This window comes from Anolis carolinensis, chromosome 3, assembly GCF_035594765.1.
Source record: "Anolis carolinensis isolate JA03-04 chromosome 3, rAnoCar3.1.pri, whole genome shotgun sequence".
NCBI classification, from domain to species: Eukaryota; Metazoa; Chordata; class Lepidosauria; order Squamata; family Dactyloidae; genus Anolis; species Anolis carolinensis.
This window is the reverse complement of record NC_085843.1, coordinates 163,085,928-163,103,411: the sequence shown is the minus strand read 5'-3', so window position 1 is coordinate 163,103,411 and position 17,484 is coordinate 163,085,928. Positions and strand designations below refer to the sequence as shown.

At 42.3% G+C, this 17,484-nt stretch overlaps 1 protein-coding gene across 3 annotated transcripts in view; it reads left to right on the top strand.

Moving 5' to 3' along the window:
* habp2 (hyaluronan binding protein 2) overlaps positions 1-17,484 on the top strand; it is a 75,897-nt gene that overhangs the window by 51,669 nt on the left and 6,744 nt on the right. For 2 of the 3 annotated variants that reach the window (XM_062975711.1, XM_008114740.3), the window contains exons 9-12: positions 6,082-6,337; positions 9,503-9,648; positions 11,977-12,111; positions 15,831-15,976. In XM_062975711.1, the coding sequence (XP_062831781.1) occupies positions 6,082-6,337; positions 9,503-9,648; positions 11,977-12,111; positions 15,831-15,976 (683 nt within the window). The remainder of the gene's footprint in view (positions 1-6,081; positions 6,338-9,502; positions 9,649-11,976; positions 12,112-15,830; positions 15,977-17,484) is intronic. The other variant, XM_008114741.3, reaches the window with a different exon arrangement.

Here is a 17,484-nt window from a genome sequence, read left to right as displayed (position 1 = left end):
CAGTGATGAAGATTTGTAACTGGCATAAAATGGGGCTTGAGAGCAATTGCAAATTGCGTTGGGCAAGGTAATCTGGGCAAACGCTTGGGATCCGTGTGTGTGTGGGACGCTTCCCTGAAGACTTGTGTGCTTTCCTGTGCTGTGACGTAAGTTGATTGGAATCCAGGGTCAGACGGCGGGAGGGATTGTGTGGGCATTTGTTTGTGCAAACCTGTGCTTACTCTTATTAGCTTGACCTTCCGTCGTCTTCTTGACGGACGCCATCTCCTGCTTTGAGAACTCGGACTGAACTGACCACGGCTTGTCTTCCCCCCTTCTTGGACTTGGAAAAACTACAAACGTCTGCTTCTGGCTTTGATCTACGGAACGGAACTGGTCTACTCAACTGCTACAATCCTTGGCTGATTTACTCGTGTTGGAGATCCTGTCTGCTGTGTGTGTGGGGGAGCGACGCAAGTTACTCTAAGCACAGTGTTGGCAGCAGAGAGGAATCTGCTGCCAATTAGTTGCATTCTTTGTATCTTTTGTTCCTTGGCTTTCGTTTCGTTTATACCCAGGCTGAAGCAAGCAGTTTGTTTTTACCCGGATTAAACTCCGGTTTAATCCGGTTTATCTTTTAAACATTTACTTTTGCCCCTTTTTACTCCTAAAGGCAAAAAACTGCCTGGCCCTTGTGTTTTACGGGCATTTTTGAGTTCTGTAATCTAATAAACTCTGTTACTTTGAATCTTGTGGCGTTCTGTCCTTGACAGATTGCCCAACGCCCATAAAAAGTTTATTGCAGCAATAAACCCGTCAGGAAGACGATGGATGAGTTAAGGGCCAAAGTAGACCAATTGCAAACGGCTTTTACCGTTAGCCAAACAGCTCAGGCTGTGAAAGGACATGTTTTGACTCCTGAACGCTTTGACGGAACCAGGTGCAAGTTGCCAACCTTTTTGGCACAAGTGGAGCTTTATTTTTCTCAGCTCAGTGCTCATGCTTTTCCTACAGACACTAGCAAGGTGGCCTTTATTTTGAGTTTGTTGACCGGTCCCGCAGGACAATGGGCCACTAATTTAATTTTGGGAAATGACCCAGTCAAGGACAATTTGAATAATTTCAAAAAGTTGTTAACTGATACTTTTGGGGATCCTCTCCGCACGGAGAACGCTGGGTGGGCTCTGTATCGGTTGAAACAGGGAAAGGGGACTGTTTTGGATTACTTAAATAAGTTTAACCTGTATCGCCACCAGCTGGATTGGGGGGAAAATGCATTCATGCTTTTATTTACTGCCGGGTTAAGTGATATGCTCCAGGATGAATTAGCACGCTTGGAGCCGGCTGAAAGCTGGGACGCCTTAGTAGCTAAGGTGCTGCGTTTAGACGCAAGGTTCGAGGCTCGTAAACACTCAAAAGCAATGTGTGCGCCACCCATGCATGTAACCAGGGCACCTGTGGTGATGGGGGAAGAGCCCATGGAGCTTGGGGTCTTTAAAAAGCTGTCTACAGAGGAAAAGAGCCGTAGGAGGCAGCTGGGCTTGTGTTTGTACTGTGGGAATGCTGGGCATTTTGCCAAAAATTGTAATGTGAAACCTTCCCAGCTTTCGGGAAAAGGCCAGCCCTAGTGCGACGTGAGTCCAACGCACTAGGGCTCCTCAAGCAGTCAACTGAGGGGAGGAAGCATGTTTTCGTACCCATTACATTATCTGTTGGGGGAAGGGAACTTGTTTCTACTTTGGCACTGCTGGACTCAGGGGCTACGGTCTCCTATGTAGATATTGAGTTTGCTAAGAAGCATGGCATTCCTAGAGTGCGCAAGGCATGCGACGTGTGGGTGGAAGGAGCAGATGGGAGATTGCTGGAGACTGGGGTGGTTAACCATGAAACCTCAGCAGTAACGTGGGAGGTGCAGGGAGTAACGGGAACGTTTGTGTGGGATATTACGAGCTTGCCTAGATATGACGTGATCCTGGGGATGGATTGGCTAGCTGTAGTAAACCCACAAGTAGATTGGGCAACACGTAAAGTGATCTTAAAGAGGCAGGATTGTTGCACTCTAAATGTTACTCATTCTGATATGGAGGGAGTGCCTGCTGAGTATGGGGAGTTCTCTGATGTATTTTGTAAGAGAGAAGCGGACAAGTTACCACCGCACAGGCCATATGATTGCGCCATCAAGTTGGCAGAAGGTGCGAAACTGCCAGCAGGGAGGCTGTATGCCTTGACTGTACCGGAAAGGCAAGCTTTGCGGGAGTTTCTAGATGAAAATTTAGCCAAGGGGTTTATTCGCCCATCTAGTTCTCCAACTGCGGCACCAGTATTCTTTGTAGCCAAAAAGACTGGGGAACTTAGGCTGGTCTGTGACTATCGGATCCTAAACAAATACACCATTCGGGATAGGTACCCGCTCCCTTTAATCTCGGAACTGTTATCAAGGGTGCAAGGGGCTAAGGTCTTTACCAAGCTTGACCTGCGGGGGGCCTATAACTTAATCCGTATACGGGAAGGGGATGAATGGAAGACGGCATTTAACACGTGTTTCGGATGCCACGAGTTCCGAGTCATGCCTTTTGGGCTTTGTAATGCTCCTGCGGTATTCCAGAGGTTCATGAACGATGTGTTCAGGGACCTAATTGACCAATTTTTAGTGATTTATTTGGATGATATCTTGATTTTTTCTAAGGACGAGAAAGAACATCGTCAACATGTCAAGCAGGTTCTGCACCGACTGCGGGCTAATGGGCTTTTCGCCAAGGCTTCCAAGTGCGTCTTTCATGTGCCTGAAGTGGAGTTCCTAGGTCATGTAGTGTCAGGTAGGGAACTTAAAATGGACCCACATAAGGTTGACGCCGTCAACTCATGGCAGGAGCTGAAGACTAAGAAGGATGTACAAAGGTTCTTGGGTTTCGCTAATTACTACCGGGAGTTTATTCCGAATTTTGCAAAGCTCACGGTACCTTTGACGCAGCTTCTGCGCAAGAAACAGCCATTTGTGTGGGGGCGGGAAGCTCACGAGGCGTTTCTACAATTAAAGTCTAGTTTTCAATCGGACAACATACTAACCCATCCTGATGTTGACAGACCGTTCGTGGTAGAAGCGGACGCTTCTAGCTACGCGTTGGGGGCTGTATTGTCTCAGAAGGATTCCTCAGGGACCTTGCGTCCCTGTGGATTTTACTCGCGGCAACTAACACCCTTCGAGCAGAACTATACCATATGGGAGAAGGAGTTGTTGGCGATTAAGGTGGCGTTTGAGGTGTGGCGGCACTGGCTTGAAGGGGCACGGCACCAGATCGTGGTCAGATCTGATCACAAGAACTTAGAGCACTTGCAAACAGCAAAGAAGTTAAACCAGCGTCAAATCCGCTGGGCTTTGTTTTTCTCCAGGTTTAACTTCAAGGTGCAGTTCGTGGAGGGGAAGGCAAACTTGCGGGCCGATGCTTTATCCCGCAAGCCGGAATTTAAGACCAATGAGCAGGTAGTATGTCAGACCATCTTGCCTACTGCCTCTCTGTGTGTTGTAGATAATGAGCTTGGGTTACATGACCAGATCCTTGAGGCTCAGAAGGATGATGTGTGGACTCAGGAGCAACTGATGCTGCTCTCTGCAGGTAACCGTACCATACTGCCACATCTCCAGGATCAAGACGGGGTATTGGTGCGTAGGGGGCAGGTTTACGTACCAGTGGGGACCCTCAGGTTGGAGGTGATTAGAGCCCACCATGACGAACCCATGGCTGGGCACTTTGGCAGGTTCAAGACCGTACAGCTTATCACCAGGAGCTACTGGTGGCCAAAGATGCGGCAAGACATTCTGCGCTTTTGTGACAGCTGCGCCGTTTGTCAGCAGAGTAAGACGCCTGTTGGGCGCCCTAGAGGGTTGTTATCGTCTTTACCTGTTCCGGAGAGGCCATGGCAAATCATTTCCATGGATTTTATTTCAGATTTGCCTAAGTCTGGGGGTTATACTTGTATTTGGGTGGTGGTGGATTTATTTAGTAAACTGGCTCATTTTATTCCTTGTTCAACCATTCCGGCGGCCCCTACGTTGGCCTTACTATTTACAAAGCACATCTATCGTTTGCACGGAGCACCCGAGGTGATTATTTCAGATAGGGCTCCGCAATTTGTGTCACGCTTTTGGAAACACTTCCATGAGTGTTTGGGGACTAAGTTAAACGTGTCTTCAGCTTTCCATCCGCAAACGGATGGACAGTCGGAACGGGTTAATGGGCTCTTAGAGCAGTATCTGCGTTGTTTTTGTTTAGATCAACCCACGGCTTGGGTAAAGTGGTTACCGGTGGCGGAATTTGCTTACAACAATGCGGTGCACACGTCTAGTCAGCATACGCCATTTGAGCTAACTTATGGTTTTCACCCACGGGGAGGTGTGGCGCCGTCGACCAATGTGGTCTCTTCGGACCCTGTGTACCGCTCTACGGAAATGGCTGCATTGCATGATGTTGCCCGTCGCTTACTGTTGGAAGCTAAGGCAACGCAGAAGACTCAGGCTGACCGCCACAGGCAGGCAGGGGAGGAGTTGGAAGAAGGGGATTTGGTGTGGTTATCTTCCAAACATATTAAACAGGCTGGGGGAAAGTTTGCGCCTCGGTATTTGGGTCCCTTTCCTATCGTTAAAAAGATTTCTTCTGTTGCGTTTCGTTTGCGTTTACCGTCTAGTTTAAAGGTCCATCCAGTCTTTCATCGTTCGCTGTTGAAACTTGATACCTCTAGTCGTCGTGGTGCTATAGCGGAGGGTATCACTGCCACTTCTCCGCCATCGGGGGAGGAGGCCTTTGTGAGAGGGGATAGTGTTATGATTGAGCCTCATGGCTCTGTTACTGACAGACGTGGGCGTAAGACTCCTCGAGAGTCAGATACTCTCGAGGAGCGAGAGAGAAAAAGACTGCGAGACATATTTGCAGCACCATCTGACGAGGAGTCTTTCGAAGGGTTTACGGAGAGAATGGAGGAGGGGCTGGTTAGCTCAGAGGAGGATGAGATGGATTGGACTCGGGTAAGGGAGGAAGTGGGTGCCACTGGCCATGATGGGACAGAAGATGAATGGGGACCTTCAGGATTAGACCCATGGTTTAGCTGGAGGGATGGGACGGGATCCACAGCTGGAGATGCTGTTGGGCGTAGTCAGAGGTGTTCCAGCTCTGACGAGGAAAGTGATGAGGAAACGCCCGGGTTAAGGAGGACAGCTGACAGTGATGAAGATTTGTAACTGGCATAAAATGGGGCTTGAGAGCAATTGCAAATTGCGTTGGGCAAGGTAATCTGGGCAAACGCTTGGGATCCGTGTGTGTGTGGGACGCTTCCCTGAAGACTTGTGTGCTTTCCTGTGCTGTGACGTAAGTTGATTGGAATCCAGGGTCAGACGGCGGGAGGGATTGTGTGGGCATTTGTTTGTGCAAACCTGTGCTTACTCTTATTAGCTTGACCTTCCGTCGTCTTCTTGACGGACGCCATCTCCTGCTTTGAGAACTCGGACTGAACTGACCACGGCTTGTCTTCCCCCCTTCTTGGACTTGGAAAAACTACAAACGTCTGCTTCTGGCTTTGATCTACGGAACGGAACTGGTCTACTCAACTGCTACAATCCTTGGCTGATTTACTCGTGTTGGAGATCCTGTCTGCTGTGTGTGTGGGGGAGCGACGCAAGTTACTCTAAGCACAGTGTTGGCAGCAGAGAGGAATCTGCTGCCAATTAGTTGCATTCTTTGTATCTTTTGTTCCTTGGCTTTCGTTTCGTTTATACCCAGGCTGAAGCAAGCAGTTTGTTTTTACCCGGATTAAACTCCGGTTTAATCCGGTTTATCTTTTAAACATTTACTTTTGCCCCTTTTTACTCCTAAAGGCAAAAAACTGCCTGGCCCTTGTGTTTTACGGGCATTTTTGAGTTCTGTAATCTAATAAACTCTGTTACTTTGAATCTTGTGGCGTTCTGTCCTTGACACTAATGGATTGTTATCTTAATTATGTCTGAATGGGATGAGAGGCTTTATAAGAAATTATAATGCCACTCGAACATTTGTAAGATATGATGATACCATTAGAATATTTTCAAATGTCATTGTCACTTTTGTATTCCAGCAGAGTTCTCTAAGAATACCATCATGTCCACCAAGAGCCCTACAGTGGATAACATACCCAGGACATGTGGAAAACCAGAGACAAGGAGTCCAATAAAGCGAATCTATGGTGGTACCAAGACAATGACTGGAAAGCATCCATGGCAAGCTTCTCTTCAGAGAAAATTTTCATTGAATCCTTTTTGGCAAAAGGGACACTTCTGCGGAGGAACATTGATAGAGGCATGCTGGGTCCTGACTGCTGCACATTGTATTCTGTAAGCATGCTATGGACAAGCTATTTGTTTTCCACATGGTACATTACAGCAAGAAAAAATAGCTGGTAGAAGTCACTGATTAGATATCAGTAACTTCTACCAGCTATTTTTTCTTGCTGTAATGTACAGCAAGATTGAATTGCTTCTATATTGGCCTTGCTAGTGTATAGTTCTCAATATGAATGAAAATGCCAAATTTTTACTCATATATAATATACATAAAAGGTAAAGGTAAAGGTTTCCCCTGACGTTAAGTCCAGTCGTGTCCGACTCTAGGGGTTGGTGCTCATCTCCATTTCTAAGCCAAAGAGCCGGCATTGTCCATAGACACCTCCAAGGTCATGTGGCCGGCATGACTGCATGGAATGCCGTTACCTTCCTGCTGGAGCGATACCTATTGATCTACTCACATTTGCATGTTTTTGAACTGCTAGGTTGGCAGAAGCTGGAGCTAACAGCGGGCGCTCACTCCGCTCTCCGAATTTGAACCTGGGACCTTTCGGTCTGCAAGTTCAGCAGCTCAGCGCTTTAACACACTGAGCCGCTGGAGGCTCTAATAATATACATACAGTAGAGTCTCACTTATCCAACACTCGCTTATCCAACGTTCTGGATTATCCAACGCATTTTTGTAGTCAATGTTTTCAATACATCATGATATTTTGGTGCTAAATTCATAAATACAGTAATTACTACATAGCATTACTGCGTATTGAACTACTTTTTCTGTCAAATTTGTTGTATAACATGATGTTTTGGTGCTTAATTTGTAAAATCATAACCTAATCTGATGTTTAATAGGCTTTTCCTTAATGCCTCCTTATTTTTCAACATATTCACTTATCCAACATTCTGCCGGTCCGTTTATGTTGGATAAGTGAGACTCTACTGTACATATATACATTCTTTACAGTTTTGTGTTATAAAGACATGCTCAATAAGGTAGGCAGTTCACCTTTAGTAAACACTTATGTCATTGCTTTGTCAGAAGCATTCACCTGACTTTTAGTCTACAGCAGTGTTTTTCAAACTCTCCAGGTGTTTTGAAATTCAGCTCCCAGAAATCCTAGCCAGTTCACCAGCTGTTATGAATTGTGAGAGCTGAAATGTAAAATATCTGGAGGAGCAGAGTTTGAGAAACACTGATCTACAGGATAGGCAAGAGACCTAAGACTCAAAATTCATACCAAAGCATACTGATGCCATCTTGGAGCAATGTAAATGAATAGAAACAGTTACAACTGCTTTCTTAAAATGCTTAGAAATATATAATGTTTAAGTTGTAGCTGTATGCCTTAAAGTTATTTCTGACTTAGGGGTTTTTTTTAGTGTCAGGAGCAACTTGAGACACTGCATGTTGCTTCTGGTGTGAGAGAATTGGCCATCTGCAAGGACGTTGCCCAGGGGATACCCAGAGGTTTAATGTTTTACTATCCTTGTGGGAGGCTTCTCTCATGTCCCCACATGTAGCTCATCCACACTCTCCCCGGGTTGAATTTGAACCGGCAACCTTCAGATCAGCAACCCAACCTTCAGATCAGCAGTCCTGCCGACACAATGGTTTAACCCATTGCACCACCGGGGGCTCCTCTGACTTAGGTTAACCCTAAGGCTTACCTTTTACAGTATTTCTTGCCAATATTTGTTCAGAGGAGGTGTGTCTTTGACTTCCTTTGAGACCAAAGCCCCTTCCACACTGCCCTATATCCCAGGATCTGATCCCAGATTATTTGATTATCCCAGATTATCTGGCAGTGTGAATTCATACAATCCAGTTCAAAGCAGCTAATCTAGGATCAGATCCTGGGATATAGGACAGTGCAGATCCAGCCTGAGAGAGTGTGGCTTGCCCAAGTCACCCAGGGGGTTTCCATGGCTCCATTATGTTGGCATACTGTACATTGTTTCAGAATTGAGGATCTACTCTATTCATCCTATAATTTTCCACAGAACTGATTCCATGACATTATCCATATCTCTCACTGCAGAAAAATGAGGCAGATAGCTTGCATATTCTTTCATTCCCAGGATCTTCCAGATTGGCCTAAAGAAGCACGAGTTCTCTCCTTGGGTTAGCCTGTTGTTGTCATCTCTATGCTCACTTTTCCCATTCTCTTGGGAAGGTGTTTATAGCGATTTCTTGGATCTTCTATAGGGCTCATACAAAGGTTTTTTAAAATCAGGGTGCATTGTATGGTGGTCTGAGTTGGGAGCTGGGAGACTGGGATTCAAATCTCTGCTCAGCCAGAGAAACCCACCAGGTGATACTCTCTCAACCTAAGCAGACGGCAAGAGCAAAACTCTGGGGAAATTGTACCAAGAAAATCAAATTATAATCCTACCAAAAATATGATGAGTTGGAATCATAGATAAAAACAGGAAGATAACAATAGCAATTAGTTTGTTCCTTTTGTCCTATGGTTTGATAGCCAAATTTCTGCCATAGTACAAAAGTGGCATTTCACTGATAAACTGGGTCATCATAGTATTGTTAAGTCTAAACATATATATAAGTAGTAGAAGAAATGTTTTGTATCTATATGTCTTAGAGTTAAAAATAAATTTACTTGATAATGGGAATAAAATGCTGCAGCTGCTACTGGAAATTGCCAGAAGGTAGTCTTTCTGTGTTTGTATAGTTTAAAAGATCTACAAGAACAAATATAAGAAGCTTCTGATATACAGTGTTCCCTCACTTATCGCTGGGGTTAGGTTCCAGGACCACCCGCAATAAGTGAAAATCCGCAAAGTAGGGAGGCTATATTTATTTTAATATTTATACATTATTTTAGTAGTTATACACTATTTTAAGTCTTTATCAACCAATTGTGTGTTGATAAATCGTCTCCCGCTCCTCCTGTTGCCGCTTGGGCTCCTTTTCTCTCCCTTTGGCTTCTCCTTCCTCCCTTCCTTAGGCTGTAAATTGTAATTTTTTATGATTTATAATAGCCTTTTAGAGTTTATTGAAAAACTGCAAAACAACGAATCTGCGAAAAATGAACCGCGAAATAGTGAGGGAACACTGTATTTGCACTATCTGAAAGTACATGCCAAAATAGGATTTTTTTTGTGATAGTCAGTTCCACTACAGGTATTAAACTGTATGATCTTGGCATCCCTTTTTTTCTGTAATTCTTTATCCATGTGTTTTGTTTTTTCTCTCAGAAGAACAGATGCACGTACCCTCCAAGTGGCCCTTGGAAAACAAGATCTCGATTGCAGGGAGTATCATGAACAGATGTTTGATGTAGAAAAGATCATTAAACATGGACACTATACAGAACGTGATGAAATCCCATACAATGACATTGGCAAGTTTCTGGTCTCATGACACATGTTGCATACCATCTTACACATCATTGCTAATGAGGATGAAAGAACCAAACAGTAGGCATTAGTTCAGGGCTAAATCGGAGAGAAAATATATTGCTGGGTTACAACCTCATCAGATAAAGGTAGAGAAGTGTCTTCCCCCTGTTTCTCTGCACTGCTGGCATGGAGTCCTCTGGAGCTCATCACATGATGCAAGGCTATTTTTGGCAGGGTTTCGTGGGGCTCCATGTCGGCAGCATACCGGCAGCATTGCGGCAGCAGAGCCCATTCAAAAAAGGCAGAGGAGCCAAAGAGGAAGCAGGGGACAGTGGGGAAACGCCGTAGGAGGGCAGAGGACAGACCCCGACAGTAGGAAACACCACCAGATGGGTTCCTTACGCTGCTCCACAATTTCCCCTGGTGTCTGCTGCTTTACAAAGGACCATCTTACGAGGTCCCTCGAGTCCCTAGAACAAAGCACTCTAGAACATGTTATTTTTAATTGTTTTGAAAGGAAGATTTGTTTAAATACCCTATGGAATCTGCCCTCTTTGGGACTTGAAAATCAGCCGTAATGCGGCCATTTGAAATGCCACCATTCCTGTATTTTTGTATATGTCGAGAACACCTTCAGCAGACCAACCCCTGAACCTTTGAAACAAAGTAAAATCATCATCATCATCATCATCATCATCATCATCATCATCATCATCATCTAATTACTTATTAATCGCACTCCATCCAAGATGCTCTAGGTGATTTACAAGCTAAATTGTAAATGATAAAAATACATACAGTATATACAAATACTAGCTATGCCCGGCCACGCGTTGCTGTGGCGAAGTATGGTGATATGGGAAATAAAGTATTGAGGAATTGGTGGTAGTTAAGGTAAAGGGTAAAGGTTTTCTCCTGACATTGTTCAGTCATGTCTGACTTTGGGGGTTGGTGCTCATAAAGTAGATAATATGAGATTATAAATGGGTTATATAATTGTGTGGAAAGGCCTTGAGTCTACACTGCCATGTAATCCAGTTCAAATCTGATAATCTGTATTTTATAGGCAGTGTGGAAGAGGCCTAAGTGAGACCTAACTTTGCCTGTCCCCTGGGCTGATTGGGTTGCTAGGAGACCAAGTGGGCGGAGCTTAGCCTTCTAACTGGCAGCAATTGGATAAAAACAATTATCCCTCTCCCTCTAATTAGGACTTTATTTTTCTTTTCTTTTTGTTGTATCAACCTAGAGGCGTGGATGAGGGGTCATGTTGTCAATTTTCGAGGTTGTGGGATGTTTAGTTTTGTTGTTTTGTTGGTCGCCGGGATTCCATCACTCTTTTATATATATAGATTGATAAAATTAACATAGATCAAAAGCTCTAGTAAAAATGACTTTGGGTTCCAAATGCTGGGGGTCCACCTGCTGGGATCACGGATTGTGTGGTGCTACTCTTCTTCCTCCTTGCCTTCCCCCAGCTAGAAAAGCAGTGCAACCCCAAATTGTGTATCAGCTATTCTTCTCTCAGTCACTTGTAGACCTTAGAGCCAGAAAAATGTGTGTATATGTTTCACTCACAACAGATGATCCCAATTTGAGGCATTTTATTCTAGAATTGATCTTCTATGAGTACAGCTTGTAATTGCTTTTGGAAAGAACAAGTGCCAAATTTGATTGCAGACCAAGCATTTGGTATGAAGCAACATGGCCTCAGACAGCATTCATTTGTTGTGCATGAAGCTGACGTGATCTTTCTACTCTCCGTTCTATAGATGACAAAGTGGGGAGATCATATGCGAGATATGAGATTACATGTGAGATATATGTCCACCTCAAACCTAGGGAGTGTCCAACCTTCCACAACACTTCTAAACTCCCGGAAGATCTCGCATTTCCTAGGAATCTTGAAGTCTCACAAGAGATCCTCTTCTCCTGTGATTTGAGGTGGAATTTGTATAGACCAACCTCATGTTCACTGGCCACTCTTGGCATGGGAAAACCCTGGTGATATTATTCACCACTGAAAAAAGGAAAGGTGGTAATGAAAGAGTGAAGCTGTTGCTGTTTCTTCCAATGCCCCTATTTCTGCCTTTAGTTGCTTCTTGCCTCTAATCCACCAAAATCAATCACCAAGACCAAGAAACATGGAATGGTCTGTCAGTGTCATTTGCTAGTCTAATCTTGAGAAAGAAATGGAGAAATAAAAACCAACTTGTTCAAGAAATAGAGACTTCACAAACACAGTTGTTCAAATTTCACCTGCTCATAATACAATTCGGAATGAACACGTGAACAATATGGCCTCAAAATATTGTCTTCTATTTTGCCTACAGCTTTGTTGAAACTGAAACCGAAAAATGGCCATTGTGCCATAGAAACAAAATATGTCAAATCGGTGTGTTTACCAGGTGGAATTTTTCCCGACAATACTGACTGCTACATATCAGGTTGGGGAGATACAGAAACAGGTGAGTTGCTAGTGGGTGCTGTGTGGCAGTACAGCCAATTGACAGTGCAACACTTATCCTTATGTATAAATATATTAATCCCTATTTTTACATTGTATGTGTTTGTGTGTGTATGTTTTCATACAGCCTTTTATCCAAATATAGTATTATAATACTAAGGTAAAAAGGTAAAGGTTTAGCCTGACGTTAAGTCCAGTCATGTCTGACTCTGGGGGTTGGTGCTCATCTCCATTTCTAAGCCGAAGAGCTGGCGTTGTCCATAGATACCTCCAAGGTCATATGGCCGGCATGACTGCATGGAGCGCTGTTACCTTCCCACCGGAGCGGTACCTATTGATCTACTTACATTGGCATGTTTTCGAACTGCTAGGTTGGCAGGAGCTGGAGCTAACAGCAGCCGCTCCCGCCACTCCCGGGGTTTGAACCTGGGACCTTTCGGTCTCCAGCTCAGTGCTTTAACGCATTTTGCCACCGGGGCTAAAAATAGCTTTAAAACAATTTCTTAAAAAGTTCAAACAATACAAAATAAGACCAACCATTCTCAGACATACAATAATTCTGTAAACTAAAACCAGATCATGATCATCAATAGCTTGGATATACATGCTGATTTTTTTAAGTTACATGATGAGTAACTCTATCCAAAACATGTGAGACCAGAGTGTTTTGAATTTCAGATTAAAGCCAGGTTGCTGCAGTCCACAGTGGTTCAATGCCTGAGCTCTTCTCAATTGGGCTTCTGTTATGTACTCTACATGGGGCTTCCCTTGAAAAGCATTTGGAAGTTGCAACCAGTGCAAACAGCAGCAACTAGACTGCTTATGAATTTTAGAGACTACTTAACATGAGTCCTACAAGAACTACATTGGCTTCCAATTTGCTTCTAAGCTTAACTCAAGCTCTTGGTGTTCAGATCTTCAGAAGAGGCCTTGCTGCATGTCCCAACACCTCATTTGGTTAGTTGGTACACATAGCAGGGATTTCTCTATAGTAATGGCTAGCCTCAACATAAATGGCTGGTATTCCAAAATCCAGGCTGTTGGTAATGTTACAGCTTTTTCAGATAAACAAGGTATGTAAGAATTGACTAAGTACATGGGCAGGTAAGGATTAAGCCAGCTACCACTCATTATTTGTGTAGAATAAGTCAATTTGGTAGAGAGAAGCCACATATTATAAAATCCTAAATATATACCTTGCATTTCAACATGAAGACATTTTTGCAGTATGAAGGAGGAGGGGAGTAAACTTTGCTGAAAATTCAAAATGTGGCAGTCTGTTTTAGAGTCAAAATAAGAAGCAATATTTAGGCCAAATCTTCCTGCAAATTCCTCATCCCTATTTCTGTCACATGCCACTCACTTTCTTGACTTAATTCAAAGAATCAAAACAGAGTGAATGAGTCTATATGCTCCCATTTATGGATTCTGAGCCATAACTAGGAAAGAAACCCAGGAACTGTGACAGTATTTTCCAGCCTATTGGTTTGGATAAGTTTTTGATAAGCAGCATCTGGATTTTTGGATGCATATTGAAACTGAACTGCCAAATCTATTCATGTTCAGCTAAGCTTCTGTGACATACTGTGAGTTCTTTGGAAGGATGAAATCATTCTTGTGCTTAAAATAAGATAATGAGAGCTTTCTTTTTTAAAAAAAAATATTTTTTTTCAATTTACAGTTAATGAGGTGCTGTAAAATTGCAGGTGGACAATATGTCAATCATGTTCCCCAAAGTACCCTCATGTTTTATGAGCAATATAATCCAATATGAACTGTGTACATCTTTTGATTTAATTCATATTGAAAGTAACAAGCATCTGGTATGCAGATTTTGTAGATTATGTGCTGGTGATGTGAGTTAATAAAATGTAATTCCTACATGATGCAGTCATCCATAAAACACACACACACACAATCAAGACTATCTTGTCCAAAAGATTTGGCCTGTTAATACTGCAATAGTTAAGCCTTTTGTTTATCTTTCATTCTTTTCTTATTCCTAGCTGCAAAAAAACTTACAATCAGCATGTGAATTAATTTAAGCAGAAAACTAATATGTCAAAGGTTTCCCAGTGAGTTTCATAGCTGAGTATAACTTCGAGTTTTTCAAACATATTACATCACACTGGTTGCCTGATGCCAAAAAAGTCAGCAAATGGGAACAGTAAGAGATTCTAGAAATTTAGTTCTTTGACCAGAAAGCCACTTTGAGTCTCCTCCAGGAGAGATAAAGCGGTGTATTAATAATAATAATAATAATAATAATAATAATAATCGGCATAATAATGATCGGCACATTGGGTGCCGTGCCAAAAGATCTCAGCCAGCATTTGGAAACAATAGACATGGACAAAATTACGATCTGCCAACTGCAAAAGGCCACCCTACTGGGATCTGCACACATCTGAAAATACATTACACAGTCCTAAACACTTGGGAAGTGTTCGACTTGTGATTTTGTGATACGGCATCCACCATATCTATCTTGTTTGCTGTGTCATACTATGTTGTTGTGTCAATAATAATAATAATAATAATAATAATAATAATAATAATAATAATTTGGCACATGGAAATGATCTAAGCAGATGGCACTATGTTTCCAATGTCCTTACCTAGCTTATGCACTTAGGTCAGTGGCTCCCAGCCTTGTGTCTCCAGGTGTTTTGCACTTCAGCTCCCACAGTTACTAACAACTGGTACAGTAGAGTCTCACTTATCCAACATAAACGGGCCGGCAGAACGTTGGATAAGCAAATATGTTGGATAATAAGGAGAGATTAAGAAGAAGCCTATTAAACATCCAATTAGGTTATGATTTTACAAATTAAGCACCAAAACATCATGTTGTACAACAAATTTGGCACAAAAAGTAGTTCAATATGCAGTAATGCTACATAGTAATTACTGTATTTATGAATTTAGCCCCAAAATATCACGATGTATTGAAAACATTGACTACAAAAATGCGTTGGATAATCCAGAACGTTGGATAAGCGAATGTTGGTTAAGTGAGACTCTACTGTAATTTGAATAGACAAATCGATATCTATTTATTAGATTTATATTCTCCCTTTCTCACTGAATGGGACTTAAAGCAGTAATTTAGCAAGTTAACAGAACAGTTTGGCATTAGGAAACTGGTTATCTCTTTCTGTGACATCTTATAATGATGTTGTATTTCACAGATTTTAACTTCTGTGAGCATCCTTGAGTGAAGTGTCAATTATAGGAATTTTTAGATAAATATCTGCTCTAGCAAAATTGGATCAAAGCTAATGGTGGCAAAATTGTATTGAGAAATCTCATTTGTACAAGATCTGGCCCTCATTGAGCTAATGAATAAAAAGTATCCTGTAACAAATGTAAAGTTTTGACCAAAGTCCATTTTGACTCCACCTTGCTTTTGAAAGTCAAGCAGGCCAGAATCTTCTTACATTAATTTGCAGCTTCCAAATCTAACAAAATGCATGTTTTCAAAGGTAAATTTCACTGAGATATCTACCCTTGCTAGCCTTTCTCCTATTCATTTCCAAACCCTACCTTTTAATGATTGAGGAGGCAAAACTTCTGTTAAATTTCAAACCTTCCAACAGATAATCATATTTTGGGCCCCACAAAAAAATTCTGTGATCCTATATAGATTGAAAACAAAGGTTTCTCAGTGGGAAGATGAGAAGTAAGAGTTTCTTCATTTTTCTGGCATTCATCTTGCAGGTGAATCATCTCATCAGCTGTTAGATGCCAGAGTAAAGCTGATTTCCCAGATGCAGTGTAACGCACCAAGTGCATATAATAACAGACTGGATGAAAGCATGCTTTGTGCAGGAAATCTTCAGAGAACAAGAGCTGATACTTGTCAGGTCTGTTGCTTTTTCGGTATTTGAACACTAATTTCTCTTTTAACAAAATGTAAATAGGCTATGCAGAGTAATGTCTGGCAGGGTACTACATATGTATCTGCTTCTTGTATCAGATACATTACAACAACCTCCTTCCTTTCAACATGATGCGAGAGGCATGTCCTTCAAACTAACAGCAGCTCTTCTGGTGACAGGCAAGCCTATGGGGGACTTAGAAGCTGAATTGGTACAAGCCATGGAAACACAGGAGAGTTGTCATTCAGCAAAGGGTTTCCCATGATATATCTTATTAACATTACTCGCAATCCCCATCTTTTCCAGAACTATTCAACTTAATTTTCCTTATCTCTACATGTATGTTCTTTTCATGTTACACTGACATAATCTATATTATTGAAGTGATGGTTTATATCCTTATTGATCAGAACTCTTTATAAAGCAGTTTATGAATGAAATCACAAAATCGGTACACTATAAAATGTGAAAATTTACTCTAGCGGATTCAGCAAAAATAACAAAGGGGATATAGTGCTGGGCTTGGACTTGTGCTGTTTGGAGGCCAACCTCCCAAGCCTACTTGTTCTGCCCTGGTCCTTCACAGACATCTTTCAGCTAAAACAAAACTTGTCTCAAAATTGTGAATCGCCATTCCTTGAAGGCTTGGTAAATAGTAGGCTTGGGCCTGAATCAATTTGAACAAAAATGAATTGTGATATTTGGTGGTCCACCTATATATATAAAAGAGTGATGGAATCACGGCACCAGACAAAACAACAAAACTACAGGCCCCCCAACCTCGAAATTTGACAACACACCCCACCATCCATGGCTCTAGGTTGATACAACAAAAAGAAAAGAAAAATAAAGTCCTAATTAGAGGGAGAGGAATAATTGCTTTTATCCAATTGCTGCCAGTTAGAGGGCTAAGCTCCTCCAACTTGGTCTCCTAGCAACCCAATAAAAATAATAAAAACACTAAAAAATTAATACAATAAAATACTATAATAACAGAAAATAACTAAAAATAATACAAGAAAATAATAAAATATAATAAATAAAAAGATAAGTTACAATAAAATTAATTAAAAAATACAAATAACGTCAAATAAAAATTACACAATTTTTAACCAATACCGCCACCACTTTGCCACAGCAACGTGTGGTCGGGCACAGCTAGTTTTATATAATATCCAAAAGCAGAACCGGGAGGAGGGAGCCACAAACCCTGGCAAAACAGATTAAAGGAGCCAGATTTTATCGGTTCTAGAGAGGAAGGAGTTAGGTCTGCAATATACCTGAGGCAGGGATCTGCCGCGTCTTTTCTCTCTCCCCAGCAGAAGCAGCCTCCATCCATTTCTTCTTGGAAAGTTGCCTCCTCCTCTACAGAGGGCCCTGGGAACTCTCTTTCCCAGCAGCACTTGCATTGGGTGGGCATTTAAAAGTTCCTCTCGGAGTATGATGGGAGTTGAAGGTTTTTTTCTCTCTCTGTTTCCCAGCCAATAAAAAAC